At 44.5% G+C, this 18,250-nt stretch overlaps 1 protein-coding gene across 1 annotated transcript in view; it reads right to left on the bottom strand.

Annotated features, from left to right (window-relative positions):
• Positions 1-2,908: 2,908 nt before the first annotated feature.
• The window catches only part of LOC133379095 (zinc finger protein 420-like), a 54,111-nt gene continuing 38,769 nt past the window's right edge, over positions 2,909-18,250 (bottom strand). Inside the window, exon 10 of the mRNA XM_061613706.1 lies at positions 2,909-6,930. Within this exon, the coding sequence (XP_061469690.1) occupies positions 4,838-6,930 (2,093 nt within the window). The 3' untranslated portion in view covers positions 2,909-4,837. The remainder of the gene's footprint in view (positions 6,931-18,250) is intronic.

Raw genomic sequence — 18,250 nt, forward strand, 5'->3', positions numbered from 1 at the left:
CATCAGGTTTCCCGGCTGATTTCCTTTTTGCATTCCCAGTTCTAACTCTCCTTTCCAAAGTCATCCTAGACTTTTGGCAAATGATTCCACTTCTGGCAGATAAAAGGGTGCTCTGCAAAAACCATTTGGCTCATGACCTCTAGGAAAGCTGTGAAACATCAGGTTAGTCTTTCCAACTGTGAGAAAGATTTGAATCCTGGGCGATATGCGCTTCAGGTTCAAGGAGTTGTGGCCATAAAAAGAAAATCAATCCCATCAAAATATAATATTTATTAGAGATGTTACAACATGTTCCATGACATGCTGATCCATCATGTGCAGAAGATGCGATGAAATCCCTGGCAACCTTGACACTACAGAGCCCTGGGAAGAGACTCCCCTTTTGCAAGAATGGCAGTATAAGGTAGACTGCCACCACCCCTTAAACTGGTTAACCACCCTGAGTCAAGGGGAAGCTCAGAGCCCAGAAAACTGCCAAGGATTCCCAAATAGCTAGAGTCCAACAGACACTCCTTGCCCTGGAGCCTTTAGGAAAAATCCCCAATTGACACAGTAGTTGTGGTCAGTGGCCAAGTACCGACTTAGGACTCACCTCCTCCTGAAATGAACACACACTGGGAAATAAAAGTAACTTTATTAAAGAGTGAAAGAGGTCCTTGCTTCATGCTCTGTGCTGCGTGGGTGGGATTACCCCTGAGGGGTGGGTGGGGGACAGTTAATCATGGCAGGGACTGTGCAGTGCCCCCCACTGCCTTGGTAGTTTGTGTTGGCCCCATATCCAAGGGGATAGCCCCAAAGCCTGGCTGGGATTATTTCCCCCTCCCCATAGTGATCGGTTTCTCTCTCTCCTCTGCCTGCAGCCATCATCAGTTAGACTTGGCTGCTCTGTTGCCATCCCATCTTTCTCCCTGCGAGGGACCATCTTTCCATGCTCAGAGGATGCAGACTTTCCAGGAGGGCGGAAGGACAATATCCTACTAAACTGTCCCCCCAAGCACCTCCTCTTACTTGCCTTTCATTACCTTTTTTTTGGGGGGGGAGGGAAATGAGGGGGTATCCCTTTGGGTTTTCACCCCCCTTTTTTGGTTGATCGATAGTTACATCGGTCTGCTTTATCCTTATTTGTATGTCTCTTCTAGAAATTGTGCGCTCTGAATCCCCCGGGCGAGGCCTGAGCTGCCTCTTGAAACAACAGAGAATGTAGTCATGCTGTAAGGACTGGATGTCAGCCTTCAACTCAGGGATGGGGAACATCTGGCCCTGGGGGGGGTCAAATGTGGCCCTCCAGACCTTTCTATCTGGCCCTTGGAACTCTCTTCCCATTACTTGCCCCCTCCTTGAGAGCTTTTGCTAGGAGGCAAACCTTAAATTCACACTTGCTGCTCTGCCCACCAGTGACATGTGGCCCCCGAATGGCTGTCCGGAAGGGAATACGGCCCTCAGCCTGAAGGAAGATTCCCCAGCCCTGCTTTCAAGGGCCACAGCGATCCCTGTTGCTACAATAGACTAATATGGCCCCCAGCACCTCCCCAGGGTCTGGTGTCCCTTGCAGAGGAACAAAGACTGACAGGAGGCTGCCTCACACTATACAAAGACTATACCCAGTTCAGTATGCCTGCACTGGCTGGCAGCACTCTCCAGGAGTCCTTCCAGCCTCACCTGGAGATGGAGGGGGACTGGACCTTCTGCACATGAAGCAGGTGTTCTGGGACGGAGCTGCATCTTCCATCTTTTGTCTGTTGAGAGGCTCAGCTTTTTGTCACTTTAGCCGTTGGCCATCACAGCAACCACAACTGCAAGGACACGTCCAAGAGTGACACAATCGCAGAAAGTAAACCCCAGCTGCAAATGAGCAAAGTCAACTCACCTCCCACCTCCAGAGGACGTGTTGCCAATCCAGAAGGCTCTTTGTGAACCTCCTCTCAGCAAGCACCATCTTGGAAGACCCTTCCTTCAGGACAAAATGTCCCACTTTCCTTTGTTGCAATTGAGACCCAATCCAGGCTCTTCCTCCTCATCCAAATGACAATTAGCCACATATACTGAAGGCACTTTTCCTTCATGATGAATCTCCTTTAGACACACTCCCTCCGAATCTGTTTCAGTCCTAGGTTGGCTGCTGGGGGTGGGAGTGGGGGCTTGGAAGGGGTGGGCCTTACCACCTCCCTCTCCCTTTCTATGTGGCCACCTACTCCTGGCCAAATGCTGCAAGTCTGCAGCTCCCACTTTCTGGATTATTGTGGGGTGGGGGGCAGGAGTCTACAGACATCTCCCCAGACACTGAGGGTGAGCCCAGTTTCCAGGGACAGACCTCCCCCCTTCTCTGCTGACTCTATCTGCTCACGGCGGGTAATTTGTTAATTGCTCTTTAAATATCCAGCTACTTTTTGATCACAACTAACAGCCCTCTGACTGTGGTCTGTGTGACGTCCTTCCCCTGGCACCACCTGTGAAGCTCTCACTTGTGGCTACCAGCAGACAGGAACGTCAGGTTTTCTTCTTACCCTTTACAGCTCTAGCACAGATTTCAACAAATCCCCGCTAGGCCTTACTACCCCACACTCTGTATCTCTTATAACCTTTAGACTGTGTCTTAGTCCCTGCCAGGCTATCTCGATACCTTGCGTCTATGAGTATAGGTAATTCCCAACCCCCCCTGCAGCCTCTTGCACTGAAGCTTACAGCCCTGGGTTTCTCTGTGGGACTGGATAGACTTTCCTCCGATCTGCCGCTGCCACCATTCGATACAAACTGTTCAGCCTTGGTTACTTTGCTATTCCCCCTGGTATGTGTATCCCAGCTGAAGGAATCAGGCTTTTGTTTAACCAAGAAATATTTATTCAGTATTAGGAATAACAAGATTACTGAAGGAATGTTTCACAAGCGTATGGTTTCATCTATATTCTGTTATGTACTTGACTTCTTACTAATTGCCTCAGAACTCCGACTCACTCTCAACAACACCAAACACCATCCACCTCCTCAATTCACCACCCAATTCACCACCTCCCAATTCACCACCCCGATTCAACTGTCATTCTTCCATTTATACTCCCAGCCATTCAAACACTCAGCCAATCATCCAGCATTCTACTGCTCATGTACTCCCCCTCCTCTTTCACTCCACTTACCATATGTCTTCTATATAACCAGCACTTACCATATTTACAATATAAGCAGGAACATCACAGTCTGCCCCGACCCACTTCAATCTAGCCGCAGATTCACAGCCTTGCCGTGGCTTCTTCTGAGTTGTAGCTGTTGCAGAGTAGCCAAATTAGCGAAATATAGCATCTGAGTAAGCTTTGTGTTTTGAATCCTGGCTAAATATTACACCTTCCTTGGAATTAGTCAGACTGAGACTTTAAGCTTCAAAATAAGAAAGAACTACTTTATTCTGGAGGTACATACTTGATAGGAAAGAGTTCTACATCTAGCTAACCAGCAAAGTTGGAGATGCAAACACTAAGCCTAGTGTTTGCCCTCATGCTGTATGAAGAGAGAGCAGACAAAGAGAAGATCCAGATCTCTGTCTCTCAGGAGAAAGAAGAAGAAGAAGCCGAAAGATGTAGTCAACACCCTGAGAATATCAGTCTAGCAGGAAGGGAGAGACAGCAGGAGATCAAAGGAGAGGTAGTAGCCTAGCAATCAGGTCTCCTCCCTAGCTACCCTTTTTAACCCCATGCAGTCCAGTTGAGTTGAACCACATATTCCAACACCCCTTCTCAACAAGAACTTAGTTCACTCTGCAAGGTCCATCTTGCCTCATAGCTTCTGGTGTCACAGTTTGCCCAACAGCTTGGCAAATGCATCAGCTGTCATCTCTTCTGTTGAAGGGTAGGTCATCTCTAGAAGTCCTTTAGGTAGTGGAACTTCACATCTAGATGTCGTTTAGGTAGTGGAACTTTGCTGTGCTTCACCCGAAAACTTTGTCCTTCTGATTCCACAAGACTTATGCAAGCTTGATTGTCCTCAAGTATTCTGATAGGCTCTGGTTCAGATATGCCCAAGTCTCCCAGAAGCTTGCGTAGCCACAGCATTTCCTTGCATGCTTCATCAGTTGATACATAATCTGCCTCTGTAGATGAGTGTGCTACAGTGTCTTGCTTTCGACTTCTCCAGCAGATAAGTGACTGCCCATAGTAGAACTGATTTCCGCTGGTTGACTTGAGATCTTTGACGTCTCCAGCCCAGTCAGCATCAGAGTATCCGAGAAGCTTAGGATCTTGAGTAGCTGATAGCTTTAGTTTTACTTTTACGGTGCCTTTCAGATATCTTGCCACTCTCTTCAATGCTTCACAGCCTTCCTTGGTTGGCGAGCTGGTTTTTCTGCGAAGGTATCCCAGTGCTTCCGCCACGTCTGGTCTGGTTATTGCGCCGATGTACAGGAGTTTTCCTATAGCTTGTCTGTAGCTTTCGTTGTCTTCCCAGGGTTGATTGTTCTGGTCTGGTTTCAAGTATCCTACTTCCATCGGTGTAGATGCTGGATGTGCATCCTTCAGTCCTAGACTGCTCTGAATGACAGAGGAGGAGGGTCCCTTTTATTCCTCTTTTAGTCCTGGAAGGGACATCAAAGGTCATCTAGCCTATCCCTGACTTGGGGTGGTGAATCTGTCCCTGGGTGCAGGTGGGGGGAGCATCCAGCCTCTGCTTAAAACCCTTTACAGGAAGGGGAGATAGCCACCTTCTGAAGCAGCCCATGCTACACATTTCAACCAGGATCACACACCTTTCAACAACATTTCTGGCTTTTTCAACATTCAAAGCATTTATACATCTCTTCACTTGATCGGATTCTTTGATGTGCCTTAAGGTAGCCATTGTGGCGAAAGGTCTTTCAACACTCCAAGTATTTATCAGGTTTGTCCCCTGCATGAGTTCTGTGATGCAAAGTAAGGTAGCTACTCCGACTGAAGCTCTTTCCACACTCCAAGCATTTATACGGTTTGTTCCCTGTATGAGTTCTGTGATGCAAAGTAAGTTTGCTACTCCGACTGAAGCTCCTTCCACACTCCAAGCATTTATAAGGTTTTTCCCCTGTATGAGTTCTGTGATGCAAAGTAAGTTTGCTACTCCGACTGAAGCTCTTTCCACACTCCAAGCATTTATAAGGTTTTTCCCCTGTATGAGTTCTGTGATGCAAAGTAAGTTTGCTACTACACCTGAAACTCTTTCCACACTCCAAGCATTTATAAGGTTTGTCCCCTGTATGAGTTCTGTGATGCAAAGTAAGTTTGCCACTCCGACTGAAGCTCTTTCCACACTCCAAGCATTTATAAGGTTTGTCCCCTGTATGAGTTCTGTGATGCAAAGTAAGGTGGCCACTCTGACTGAAGCTCTTTCCACACTCCAAGCATTTATAAGGTTTGTCCCCTGTGTGAGTTCTTTGATGCAAAGTAAGGGTGCTACTCCGACTGAAGCTCTTTCCACATTCCAAGCATTTATATGATTTGTCCCCTCTGTGATTTCTTTGATGAGAAGTAAGGGTGCCACTCTGACTGAAGGTCTTTCCACACTCAAAGCATTTATAAGGTTTATCCCCTGTGTGAGTTTTCTGATGCGAAGTAAGATGACTACTCTGACTGAAGGTCTTTCCACACTCCAAGCATTTATAAGGTTTGTCTCCTGTGTGAGTTCTTTGATGCAAAGTACGTTCGCTACTCTGACTGAAGCTTTTTCCACACTCAAAGCATTTATAAGTTTTGCCCCCTGTGTGAATTCTTTGATGCGAAGTAAGGCCGCTACTGTGACTGAAGCTCTTTCCACACTTGAAACATTTATAAGGTTTATCCCCTGTGTGAGTTCTTTGATGAGAAGTAAGGGTGCTATTCTGACTGAAGCTCTTTCCACACTCGATGCATTTATAAGGTTTGTCTCCTGAGTGAGTTCTTTGATGCGAAGTAAGGGTGCTATTCTGACTGAAGCTCTTTCCACACTCAAAGCATTCATAAGGTTTGTCTCCCGTGTGAATTCTTTGATGTGAAGTAAGGTGGCTACCCCACCTGAACGTCTTTCCACACTCCAAGCATTTATAAGGTTTATCCCCTGTGTGAGTTCTTTGATGTGAAGTAAGGGTGGTACTCCGACTGAAGCTCTTTCCACACTCCCAGCATTTATAAGGTTTGTCTCCTGTGTGAGTTCTCTGATGCGATGTAAGGTTGCTTCTCCACCTGAAGGTCTTTCCACACTGCAAGCATTTATAAGGTTTGTCTCCTGTATGAGTTCTTTGATGCGAGGTAAGGATGCTACCGTCACTGAAGCTTTTTCCACACTCCAAGCATTTATAAGGTTTCTCCCCAGTGTGAGTTCTTTGATGATGAGTGAAGGTTCTACTCCATCTGAAGCTCTTTCCACACATGAAGCATTTATAGGGTTTCTGCCCTGTGTGAGTTCTTTGATGCAATGTAAGGGCGCTTCTCCACGTGAAGTTCTTTCCACACTCGAAGCATTTATAAGGTTTCTCCCCGGTGTGTGTTTTTTGATGATGAGTAAAGGTGCTACTCCACCTGAAGGTCTTTCCACACTGCAAGCATTTATAAGGTTTGTCTCCTGTGTGAGTTCTTTGATGTGAGGTAAGGTTGCTACTGTCACCGAAGCTTTTTCCACACTCAAAGCATTTATAAGGTTTCTCCCCAGTATGAGTTCTTTGATGATGAGTAAAGGTGCTACTGCATCTGAAGCTCTTTCCACACATGAAGCATTTATAGGGTTTCTGCCCTGTGTGAGTTCTTTGATGCACTGTAAGGGCGTTTCTCCACCTGAAGCTCTTTCCACACTCCAAGCATTGATAAGGTTTGTCGCCGGTGTGACTTTGTCTCTCCTTTTGTCTCTTTGCTCCATCTTGACTCCTCAGTTTCTGCTCCTGCTCCTCATCTTTTTCCAGTGATACTTCAGATGTTTCTCCTTCAGCCTTGACACCCCAGATGTATCCTGAGGGAATGAAAAGAAAAGGAGATAAAATGCTGTGGAGAAATCCTGTGAATATATTATGATTTGTCCTATGAAAACATATCTCTTGGAGCTCTGTTGATATCATGTTTGACTGTCAAAGGTCGAGGCCTTGTATGGAGTTATTTTAGCAGTGCTTGGTAACAGGTTGTGAGAAGAGATGTAGAGAGAGATAATTTTAACAAAAATCTGTGCTCTTGATCCTCCATTTAAGGTGGACAGCCCAGTACTTATGCACAGCTAGAATGTCCAAACCTAGGATGGATCCTATCTGAGAGGAACATGGTGCTTTCCACTGCCCAGAGGGCAGCTTGCATCCCCTCCCTCCCAAAACATTAGCCCCATTACCTGCAACACAAGACAATGCTGGAAGATGACACTCTGCAAGCTTCTGCGGAAGAATAGTGGACAAGTACGAGTAGCGCTGTGACCAGAGCTTGGAAGATTACTTTTAAAAAGTAATAAATTACAGTTACATGGCCCAAAAAAGTAGTAATTACTGTTACAATTACAATTGCTCTGAAAGTAACTGATTACTTTACTTGTTCTCGAAAGTAATCGCTACAGTTACTTTTTTAAAAAAATGCCTACAAGGTGCTGGACTTGGCTGCTGCACATTTAAGTATCCTGAAACAACATTAAGAATAAACACACACATCCAGCAACTGTATTGAATGTAGAATTTATACTGATTTTTGTTGAAATGCAAACCACTTTGAGATTTTTTGAAATATAAAGTGGTATACAAATTAATACAAATACATACAATAGGAATGGTGCTTTGTGTCAGCTGAGTCAGTTTTTACTGATGTGTCAAATAATGGCACACCAGTAAAAGTTCCTGACATCAATAACAAATGGCATTCAGTCAATGTGCCCACAGAAGCATCATCAGCTTCAAAATAGGCACAAGGGGGCATGGAATACTGTGTACAGTTCTGGTCGCCTCATCTCAAAAAGGATATTATAGAGTTGGAAAAGGTTCAGAAGAGGGCAACCAGAATGATCAAGGGGATGGAGCGACTCCCTTACGAGGAAAGGTTGCAGCATTTGGGGCTTTTTAGTTTAGAGAAAAGGCGGGTCAGAGGAGACATGATAGAAGTGTATAAAATTATGCATGGCATTGAGAAAGTGGATAGAGAAAAGTTCTTCTCCCTCTCTCATAATACTAGAACTCGTGGACATTCAAAGAAGCTGAATGTTGGAAGATTCAGGACAGACAAAAGGAAGTACTTCTTTACTCAGCGCATAGTTAAACTATGGAATTTGCTCCCACAAGATGCAGTAATGGCCACCAGCTTGGATGGCTTTAAAAGAAGATTAGACCAATTCATGGAGGACAGGGCTATCAATGGCTACTAGCCATGATGGCTGTGCTCTGCCACCCTAGTCAGAGGCAGCATGCTTCTGAAAACCAGTTGCCGGAAGCCTCAGGAGGGGAGAGTGTTCTTGCACTCGGGTCCTGCTTGTGGGCTTCCCCCAGGCACCTGGTTGGCCACTATGAGAACAGGATGCTGGACTAGATGGGCCACTGGCCTGATCCAGCAGGCTCTTCTTCTTATGTTCTTATGAGTAGCGCTGTGACTAATGGCACAGCTGGGTCAAAGCTACACAGGAAGTGGATTGGACTGTGAAAGACCAACCCAAATGGTGTTTGCATTTTGACCAATTTGTAGGGCAGTCCAGTATCTCAGAGAAGAGTTCAGGTCTCCTGCTCCCCTGTTGCATTCACTATAGCTGCCCAATTTCCCTGGTTTTTGAAAGTTTGATAGAAATAGCTGTGCGCTATAGGTACGTTCTTAAACCACAAGTTTTTTTTGCCAATTAGTGAATTTCCCTGCTTTTTAATCTGGGAGGTAATTAATGGGATCCTGTGCAAGTTTGCTGAGAATGGATTGATCATTTGCATGCTTATTGAGTTCAGTGGGATTTACTCCCCTGCAATTATGCTTAGGATAGGTGAAACTGACCACAGAGGATGGGGAAGGGAGGGGGAGGAGGGAGGGGAAGAAAGGCAGAGGGGAGGACTGGGATCGGAGCAGGCAGGAGGGGGAGGGGAGAAGGACAGATGTGATCATTTGCATATTTATTGAGTTCAGTGTGATTTACTCCCATGCAATCATGCTTAGGGTAGGTAAAACTGACTGGGGGGAGGGATGGGTATCCGGAGCACAGTCTTGTCCTCATTTATTGGATGAATTTCAGTTGGTACAGCTTGAGGACGTTGACAAGGTACTTGGACTAGTGCGCGCAACCACTTCTGCACTAGATCCTTGCCCCTCTTGGCTTGTGAAAGCTGCCAGGGATGGAACAGCCGGCTGGGCCAGGGAGGTTATAAATGCCTCCTTGAGAGAGGGAGTGGTCCCTAGCTGCTTAAAAGAGGCGGTAGTGAGGCCACTCCTGAAGAAACCCTCCTTGGACCCAGATAATTTGAACAACTACAGACCGGTAGCGAATGTTCCATTTTTGGGCAAGGTCTTAGAACGGGTGGTTGCCAGCCAGCTCCAGGTGCTCTTGGATGAAACCGATTATCTTGATCCGTTTCAATCTGGTTTCAGGCCCGGTTTCGGCACCGAAACAGCCTTGGTTGCCCTGTATGATGACCTATGTCGGGAGAGGGACAGGGGGAGTGTAACTCTGTTGAGTTTCCTTGATCTCTCAGCTGTTTTTGATACCACTGACCATGGTATCCTTCTGGGGAGACTCGCGGAGTTGGGAGTTGGAGGCACTGCTTGGCAGTGGCTCCGCTCCTACTTGGCGGGTCGTCTCCAGAAGGTAGGCCTTGGGGAGCACTACTCGATACCCTGGACTCTCCATTGTGGAGTCCCACAGGGATCGGCTTTGTCCCCCATGCTTTTTAACATCTACATGAAGCCGCTGGGTGCGGTCATCAGGAGTTTTGGAGTGTGCTGTCACCAGTACGCTGATGACACGCAACTCTATTTCTCCTTTTCATCTTCTTCAGGTGAGCCTGTTGATGAGCTGAACCGTTGCCTGGCCGCGATAATGGACTGGATGAGAGCTAACAAACTGAGGCTCAATCCTGACAAGACTGAGACGCTGTTGGTGAGTACCTTCTCGGCCCAGATGATGGATGTTTAGCCTGTTCTGGATGGGGTTACACTCCCCCTGAAGGAACAGGTCCGTAGCTTGGGGGTTCTTTTCGATCCATTCCTGTCTCTTGAGGCTCAGGTAGCCTTGGTGGCACGGAATGTGTTCTACGATCTTCGGTTGGTAGCCCAGCTACGTCCATATCTGGACGGCAACGACCTCGCCTCAGTTCTGCACGCTCTGGTAACCTCTAGACTGGATTACTGCAATGCGCTCTACGTGGGGCTGCTTCTGAAGACAGTCTGGAAACTTCAGCTAGTGCAAAACGCTGCAGCCAGACTGCTGATGAAGACCAGGCGGTCTGCGCATATTACACCTGTTCTGGCGCCTTTGCACTGGCTGCCTATTTGTTTCCGGGCTAGATTCAAAGTGCTAGTTTTGACTTATAAAGCCTTACACGGTGCGGGACCACAGTACCTGGTGAAATGCCTCTTCCGATACGAACCTACCCGCTCACTACGCTCAACATCAAAGGCCCTCCTCCGAGTCCCGACCCACAGAGAGGCTCGGAGGGTTGCAACGAGATCTAGGGCCTTTTCAGTGGTGGCCCTCGAATTATGGAACAGTCTCACCGACAAGGTGCGCCTGGCGCCCACTCTTTTATCTTTCCGGTGCCAGGTCAAAACTTTTTTATTCTCCCACGCATTTTAATATTTTTAATATTTTTAATACTTGGAACTTATTTTAACATAGTTCACTCGTAGCTAATATGTTTTAGGATGTTGAATGTTTGAAATGTAGGTCTTGATGTTTTTACTGTGATTTTATTGTATTTTATAGCTGTAATAATTCCATGCTGTGCACCGCCCAGAGAGGCTTTGGGCTTTGGGCGGTATAAAAATTGAACAAAATAAATAAATAAATAAATAAATAAATGGGGGGCTGAAGTGGGCAGGGGAGGAGGAAGAAGGAAGAGGGGAGGAAGAAGGGAGAGGAAAGGGAAGGAGAGGAAAGGCAGGTCTGATCATTTGCATGATTATTGAGTTCAATCGGATTTACTCCTATGCAATCATGATTAGGATAGATAAAACTGACCATTGGGGAGGGGGAGGGGAAAGAGAAGGAGCATATTGGAGGGGGGCAAAGGAAGGGGGAGTGGAGGGCAGGTTTGATCATTTGTATGCTTATGGAGTTCAATGGTATTCACTTCCATGCAATCATGTTAAGATAGGTAAAACTGACCATGGGGAGGAGGAAGGGGATGGGGAGGGAGGGGCAAAGGAAGGGGCAAGAGGGAGGGGATAGGAGGGAGAAAGGAGGGAGGGTTTGGTCATTTGCATACTTTGAGTTCAGTGAGATTTATTTCTGTGCAATCATATTTGAAAATGGAAATGTACTGTCTTCCAGTCGACTGGAGTTATGGCAACCCTTTGAATAGGGTTTTCATGGTAAATGGTATTCAGAGGTGGTTTTACAATTGCATTCCTCTGAGGCTGAGAAGCAGTGACTGGCCCAAGGTCACCCAGTGAGCTTCATAGCTGTGTGGGGATTCAAACCCTGGTCTCCCAGGTCATAGTCCAACACTGACCTGGGGGATGAGCAGGCAGGGGGGAGGCGATTGGGTGGGTGGGTGGGTACCAGGCAGAAGGGAAGGCTAACCAAGAGGTCTCCTGTTGCAAGAACACCTGCACTTGGCTGACTTTCTCTTCTCCTAAAGATACAGGATCAGTCTCAGGCCCCGAACCTGGCAACCCTACCTCCCACCCAAATTTAAACCAAAGCTGTCCCTCGCCACATCCACACCAGGCCTCTATTACACTTGGGCAGTCCTGGGAATTGTAGCTAGTAAAGGGTGCTGAGAGTTGCTAGGAGACTTGAGCTCTTTCAGGGGATTGGAGTCTCCTCTCAGCACCCCTCACAAACTACATTTCCCAGGATCCTCTGGGAGAAGCCATGATTGTCTTACATGGAATCAAAGTCTGGAGTGGCTGTGGCCCCCTGATTAGCCAAGCCCAGCAGCTGTGAGTCTGGCTTTTAGAACTCTGACAGTTGGTTCTTACTGAGCATGCCCGACACTATCATAGGGCTCCAGCCAAAATTTATTAAATTAATTAAAAATCAGCCAGGCATTTTTTCAACTGCAGTAGATGAAGGTCAGAGTATGGGGCAAGGTCAGTATTAGGATTACAGGGACTCTGTGAACATGGCTGATTTTTCATGAAATTCAACATATTTTGAGAACTCTGAAAGAAAAAAGTCCAAAAGGGCTCTGGGTTTTTTCTCTCTCTCTCTTTAGCCTTTCAACTCTTGATTCTTTCTGACTGTTTTATGTATCACCATGAAAATGGGGAGTGCTGTTAAGCAAGCATTTCTGAGTTCAGGACTATAAGATTTGTAAGGTTTTGTTTTGAAATGAGCTTATGAGAAGCATCAGAATGGCTTGGGGTGTATTTTCAATTTAACATTGCGGAAGGTGAAAAATCCACACTGGCTACAGTACAGCACTCTCGTGGCTGTATAATACAAGGAAGATGGAAGCAATACAATGAAGAACTTTACAAAAGAGGTGCAAGGATGACAGATTCATTCACGGAGGAACCATATGATGAAGAACCAGAAATTTTAGAATGTGAGGTAAAAGCTACTCTTAAACTACGTGGAAGAAACAATCACCAGGAACAGATGGCATACCAATAGAGTTGCTACAAGCTACTGAGATGGTATCTGTCCAAATGTTGAGAAAAATCTGTCAAGAAATATTGAAAAGAAAACAATGGCCCACAGACTGGAAGCGTTCAATATATATACCAACTCCAAAGAAAGGTGATCTCAGGTAATGCAGTAATTTTTGAATGATTACCATAATATCCCATGCAAGTAAAGTAATGCTCAAGATTCTACAACAAACACTCTTACCATATATGGAGCAAGAAATGCCAGATGTCCAAGCTGGATTAGAAAGCGAAGAGGTACCACATATCGTATCGCAAACATACATTGGATTATGGAACAGACCAAGGAATTTCAGAAGGAAATCACCCTGTGCTTTATAGATGATAGCAAAGCCTTTAACTGTGTAGATCATGAAAAACTATGGAATGCTTTAAAAGAAATGGGGGTGCCACAACATCTGACTGTCCTGATGTGCAACCTATACTCTGGACAAGAGGTTACTGGAAGGACAGAATATGGAGAGACCCATTGGTTCCCAATAGAAAAGGGTGTGAGACAGGGGTGTATTCTATCTATCTGTCTGTCTGTCTGTCTGTCTGTCTGTCTATTTATTTTATATTAGATCTATATCCCCCCCTTCCTCCCAGCAGGAGCCCAGGGCTGCAAGGAAAAATGCTAAAGACACTTTAAAACATCGTAAAAACAGACCATAGATTGTATTAAAACAAAACGTTAAAAACATTTTTTTAAAAAGTGTTAAAACATCTTTTAAAAAGGGTTAAAACATATTGTTAAAACAAATATTAAAAAGCATTTCTAACACAGACACAGACTGGGATAGGTCTCAACTGAAAAGGCTTGTTGAAAGAGGAAAGTCTTCAAAAGGCCACCTTAAAAAGGTGGCAGAGCAGCTTTTAAACTGACTGAGGGGGGAAACCTGACAGCAGCTGAGGAAGGTCCGGTTCGGAATAAACCTCCCCCCTGCGATAAAGACCAAAGAAATGATGACATTTTAAAGGGGGTAGGCCTAGAAGTAGGCATTGTGAGAGCAGGGGCACAGGATATCAATTCAGAAGAGCAAAATTACCACAGGCCAAACCACAAGTGCCAAAGACACTTGAAGAGAGACACTGCTTACAAGTGCCTGTACGCTAATGCTAGGAGCCTCTGACCAAGATGGGAGGACTGGAGTGCTTGGTCTTAGAGGACAGCATTGATATAGTGAGCATAACGGAGACCTGGTGGAATGGAGAAAACCAGTGGGATACGGTTATCCCTGGATATAAACTATATCGGAAGGAAAGGGAAGGACATATTGGTGGCGGAGTTGCTCTATACGTGAAAGAAGGCATTGAATCCAGCAAGCTCGAAACCCTAAAAGAGGTGGACTCCTCCACAGAATCGTTGTGGGTGGTGATACCATGCCCCAGGAGGGATTTAATACTGGGAACGATCTATCGTCCCCCTGATCAAAATGCTCAGGGAGACCTGGAGATATGAAATTGAGGAAGCATCCAAACTAGGAAATGTGGTAGTAATGGGTGACTTCAACTACCCAGACATATGTGTTCCAGTCATGACAAAGAAGCAAAATTTCTAGATATTCTAAATGACTATGCCCTAGACCAGTTGGTCATGGAACTGACCAGAGGGACGGCAACCCTGGACTTAATCCTCAGTGGGGACTGGGACCTGGTATGAGATATAAGTGTTGAACCGATTGGGAGCAGTGACCATAGTGCTATTAAATTAAACATACACATAAATGGCCAATTGGAAAGAAAATCCAACATGGTCACATTTGACTTCAAAAGAGGAAACTTCACAAAAATGAGGGGATTGGTAAAAAGAAAGCTGAAAAACAATGTCCAGAGGGTCACATCACTCGAAAATGCTTGGAAGTTGTTTAAAAACACTATATTAGAAGCACAACTGCAGTGCATACCGCAGATCAGAAAAGGTACCGCCAGGGCCAAGAAGATGCCAGCATGGTTAATGAGCAAAGTCAAGGAAGCTCTTAGACGCAAAAAGTCTTCCTTCAGAAAATGGAAGTCTTGTCCGAATGAAGAAAATAAAAAGGAACACAAACTCTGGCAAAAGAAATGCAAGAAAACAAGGGATGCTAAAAAAGAATTTGAGGAGCACATAGCTAAGAACATAAAAACCAACAACAAAAAATTCTATAAATACATTCAAAGCAGGAGACCATCTAGGAAGGTGATTGGACCCTTGGATAATAAGGAAGTCAAAGGTGTACTAAAGAACGATAAGGAGACTGCGGAGAAGCTAAATGAATTTTTTGCATCTGTCTTCACAGTGGAAGATATAGGGCAGATCCCTGAACCTGAACTAACATTTGCAGGAAGGGATTCTGAGGAACTGAGACAAATAGCGGTAGCGAGAGAGGAAGTTCTAGGCTTAATGGACAATATAAAACCTGACAAATCACCAGGCCCGGATGGCATCCACCCGAGAGTTCTCAAAGAACTCAAAGGTGAAATTGCTGATCTGCTAACTAAAATATGTACCGTATATTCCGGCGTATAAGATGACTTTTTAACCCTGGAAAATCTTCTCCAAAGTTGGGGGTCGTCTTATACGCCGGGTGTCGTCTTATTAGGGTTGCCATATTGCCCGGATAGCCGGGTTTTACCCGGATTCTAAGCATGCCACCCGGCGCCCGGCTAGCCCCTTAGGTGGCCCGGATTCTCAGCTTTCATTTAAAAAAAAATTAAGTTTCTAGGTGGTGCGGTTCTCGAGATATATATAAAAACGTCAGGCACCCCTCCCAGTTAAATCTTTTTTTAAAGTACTGTATAGCACTTCGTAGCTTTAACCCCGCCCGTTCAGGATTTCAGCCAATCAGTGAAGTGTTTGTTTGGTGGCAGTGTCTGCAAAACCTCATTGCGAGGCCAGAAAATGGTGGTTTCCCCTCCTGTTTATCTGAAAATCTCATAAATTGGGTAGGTATATACATTTCAGTTTTTCCCCGTTTTGTGTAGGAGTCAGATCCTGGGCAGTGTTTTGAAAACCTTCCCAATAGTTGCTTTTGGGGGTAAAAACAGTGCTAATCCCATATGTCCAGAGTAAATCCTACTGAATTCAGTAGGAATTACTTTTGAGTAGACATGATTATGAATGTGCTGAAAATCAATGGGACTTTGGAGTGAATGTAAAAAAGAATTGTGTTTGTGTTCTCTTTCTGCCCCCCCCCGTCCTATTTTAAAGCAAGTAGGCAGGGCTTACTTAGGTATTGCAGTTTTTATTCTGTAGGAAACTAATACTGATTTTTAAAAAAATACTGATTTTTCTGCAATGACCAATTGGTTTGACAATAAACTATTATATGGGCTGTATGTATTTATACATCTGCAGTGTGTGCGTGTGTGTATGGAGTCTTTCCAACACCCCTGTGAGGTAGGGTTGGAAACCAAGGCAGCTCACAACAAGAAATAAAGCCATTTAAAATCCAATAACCATAAAAACAAGTATAAACAGTTGCAAAACAGTGTAAAGTGGCATGATTCGGAATTTTGGGTTGTGTGAATGAAGTTGCTTATCACTTGAGGTTGCATTTCTGTCCCTGTTTGAGTCAGCCCCATTGAATACGCTGGGACTTGCTTCTGAATAAATAAATTTAGGATTGCACTATAAATATCTTTACAGTTTGTGTAAATAATAAATATATTTGATAGTTATGCTTATATAAATATTTCTTCATTTATCATATTTTTGGTTTTTGGTTAGGAATCCTGACTGGTTGTGAGATGCTGAGTTTTTTGCCTTATAGGAATCTTGTTGTGGTTGTTATGGTATTACATTTAGGAAAGTGTTACTGCCTTCTGTATTTTTTTTCCTATTTGCATTTCACTTATCTTTAACCTCACTCTGTTACAGCCATAGAAGAAACAGCAGCATATGCAAGATAATTAACTCCCATTAGTGATAAGAACAAGAATTTATAATTATTATTTCAATTAAAACAAGAAGCTTATCAATACTTTGAAGAGGACCAGATATTTATTTTCTTTCTGAGCCCAGGACTGGGTCTTTCATGATGCCCGGTGTGTGTGGGGGGGGGGAGCAGGAGAGTAGTCGATAAGACAGACATCCTGGCATTGATAATCGAATTAGCAAGGTATGTGTGGGGTTGTTGTACACTTCCAGGCCCAGTTTCATTTTGAGTATGGAGGTGGAACCTGTGTAGATGTGGTTATCAAAGGGAGAAGAAATTTTGAGTTAAGCAAAGCTCTGCTTTTATAAAACCTAAGAAACATACAGTACTTTGAATGTCTGAGTGCCTGCACCAGTGGAATACTGGAGGAACTTGTAAAACTTGCTGCAACAGTATTTAGAACTGAGCATGTGGTGTGAAAGACTCCTTTTCCTAACATTTTGGCTTGTTTTTCTCTGATTGTGTATTTTTATTGTTTTTACTATATTTGTAAGCTGTGCTGAGCTCTGTTTTTAACAGCAAGAGGGCAGGATATAAATTCTCTTAATCAATCAATAAATACTCCATAGTGTTGGAAACTAGAGTCTAGGCATTTAATGTTGCTTTTAAAAAAAAGATTTCTCACATCTTTCCCCAGTTTTTGGTGGTAATTCCTAGGCACAAAAACAAAACAACTGGACAATCCAAATATTAATATTTATAAGTTTATAAGTGACAGTTTTCCTGCTAAGTACCTGCTGCATGTCATAAGCAGGGGTAGTCTTATATGGCGAGTATATCCCAAACTCTATATTTTAACTGGAAAAGTTGGGGGTCGTCTTATACGCCCAGTCGTCTTATACGCCGGAATATACGGTAACTTGTCCCTCAGGTCCTCCTCCGTGCCTGAGGACTGGAAAGTGGCAAATGTAACGCCAATATTAAAAAAGGGATCCGGGGGGATCCCGGAAATTACAGGCCAGTTAGCTTAACTTCTGTCCCTGGAAAACTGGTAGAAAGTATGATTAAAGCTAGATTAACTAAGCACATAGAAGAACAAGCCTTGCTGAAGCAGAGCCAGCATGGCTTCTGCAAGGGAAAGTCCTGTCTCAGTAACCTATTAGAATTCTTTGAGAGTGTCAACAAGCATATAGAGAGAGGTGATCCAGTAGACATAGTGTACTTAGACTTTCAAAAAGCTTTCATCAAGGTACCTCACCAAAGACTTCTGAGGAAGCTGAGCAGTCATGGAATAAGAGGAGAGGTCCTCTTGTGGATAAGGAATTGGTTAAGAAGCAGAAAGCAGAGAGTAGGGATAAATGGACAGTTCTCCCAATGGAGGACTGTAGAAAGTGGAGTCCCTCAAGGATCGGTATTGGGACCTGTACTTTTCAACTTGTTCATTAATGACCTAGAATTAGGAGTGAGCAGTCAAGTGGTCAAGTTTGCTGATGATACTAAATTGTTCAAGGTCGTTGAAACAAAGAGGGATTGCAAAGAGCTCCAAAAAGACCTCTCCAAACTGAGTGAATGGGTGGAAATATGGCAAATGCAATTCAATATAAACAAGTATAAAATTATGCATATTGGAGCCAAAAATCTTAATTTCACATATATACTCATGGGGTCTGAACTGGCAGTGAT

The sequence above is a fragment of the Rhineura floridana genome, chromosome 3, assembly GCF_030035675.1.
Source record: "Rhineura floridana isolate rRhiFlo1 chromosome 3, rRhiFlo1.hap2, whole genome shotgun sequence".
Classification (NCBI taxonomy): Eukaryota; Metazoa; Chordata; class Lepidosauria; order Squamata; family Rhineuridae; genus Rhineura; species Rhineura floridana.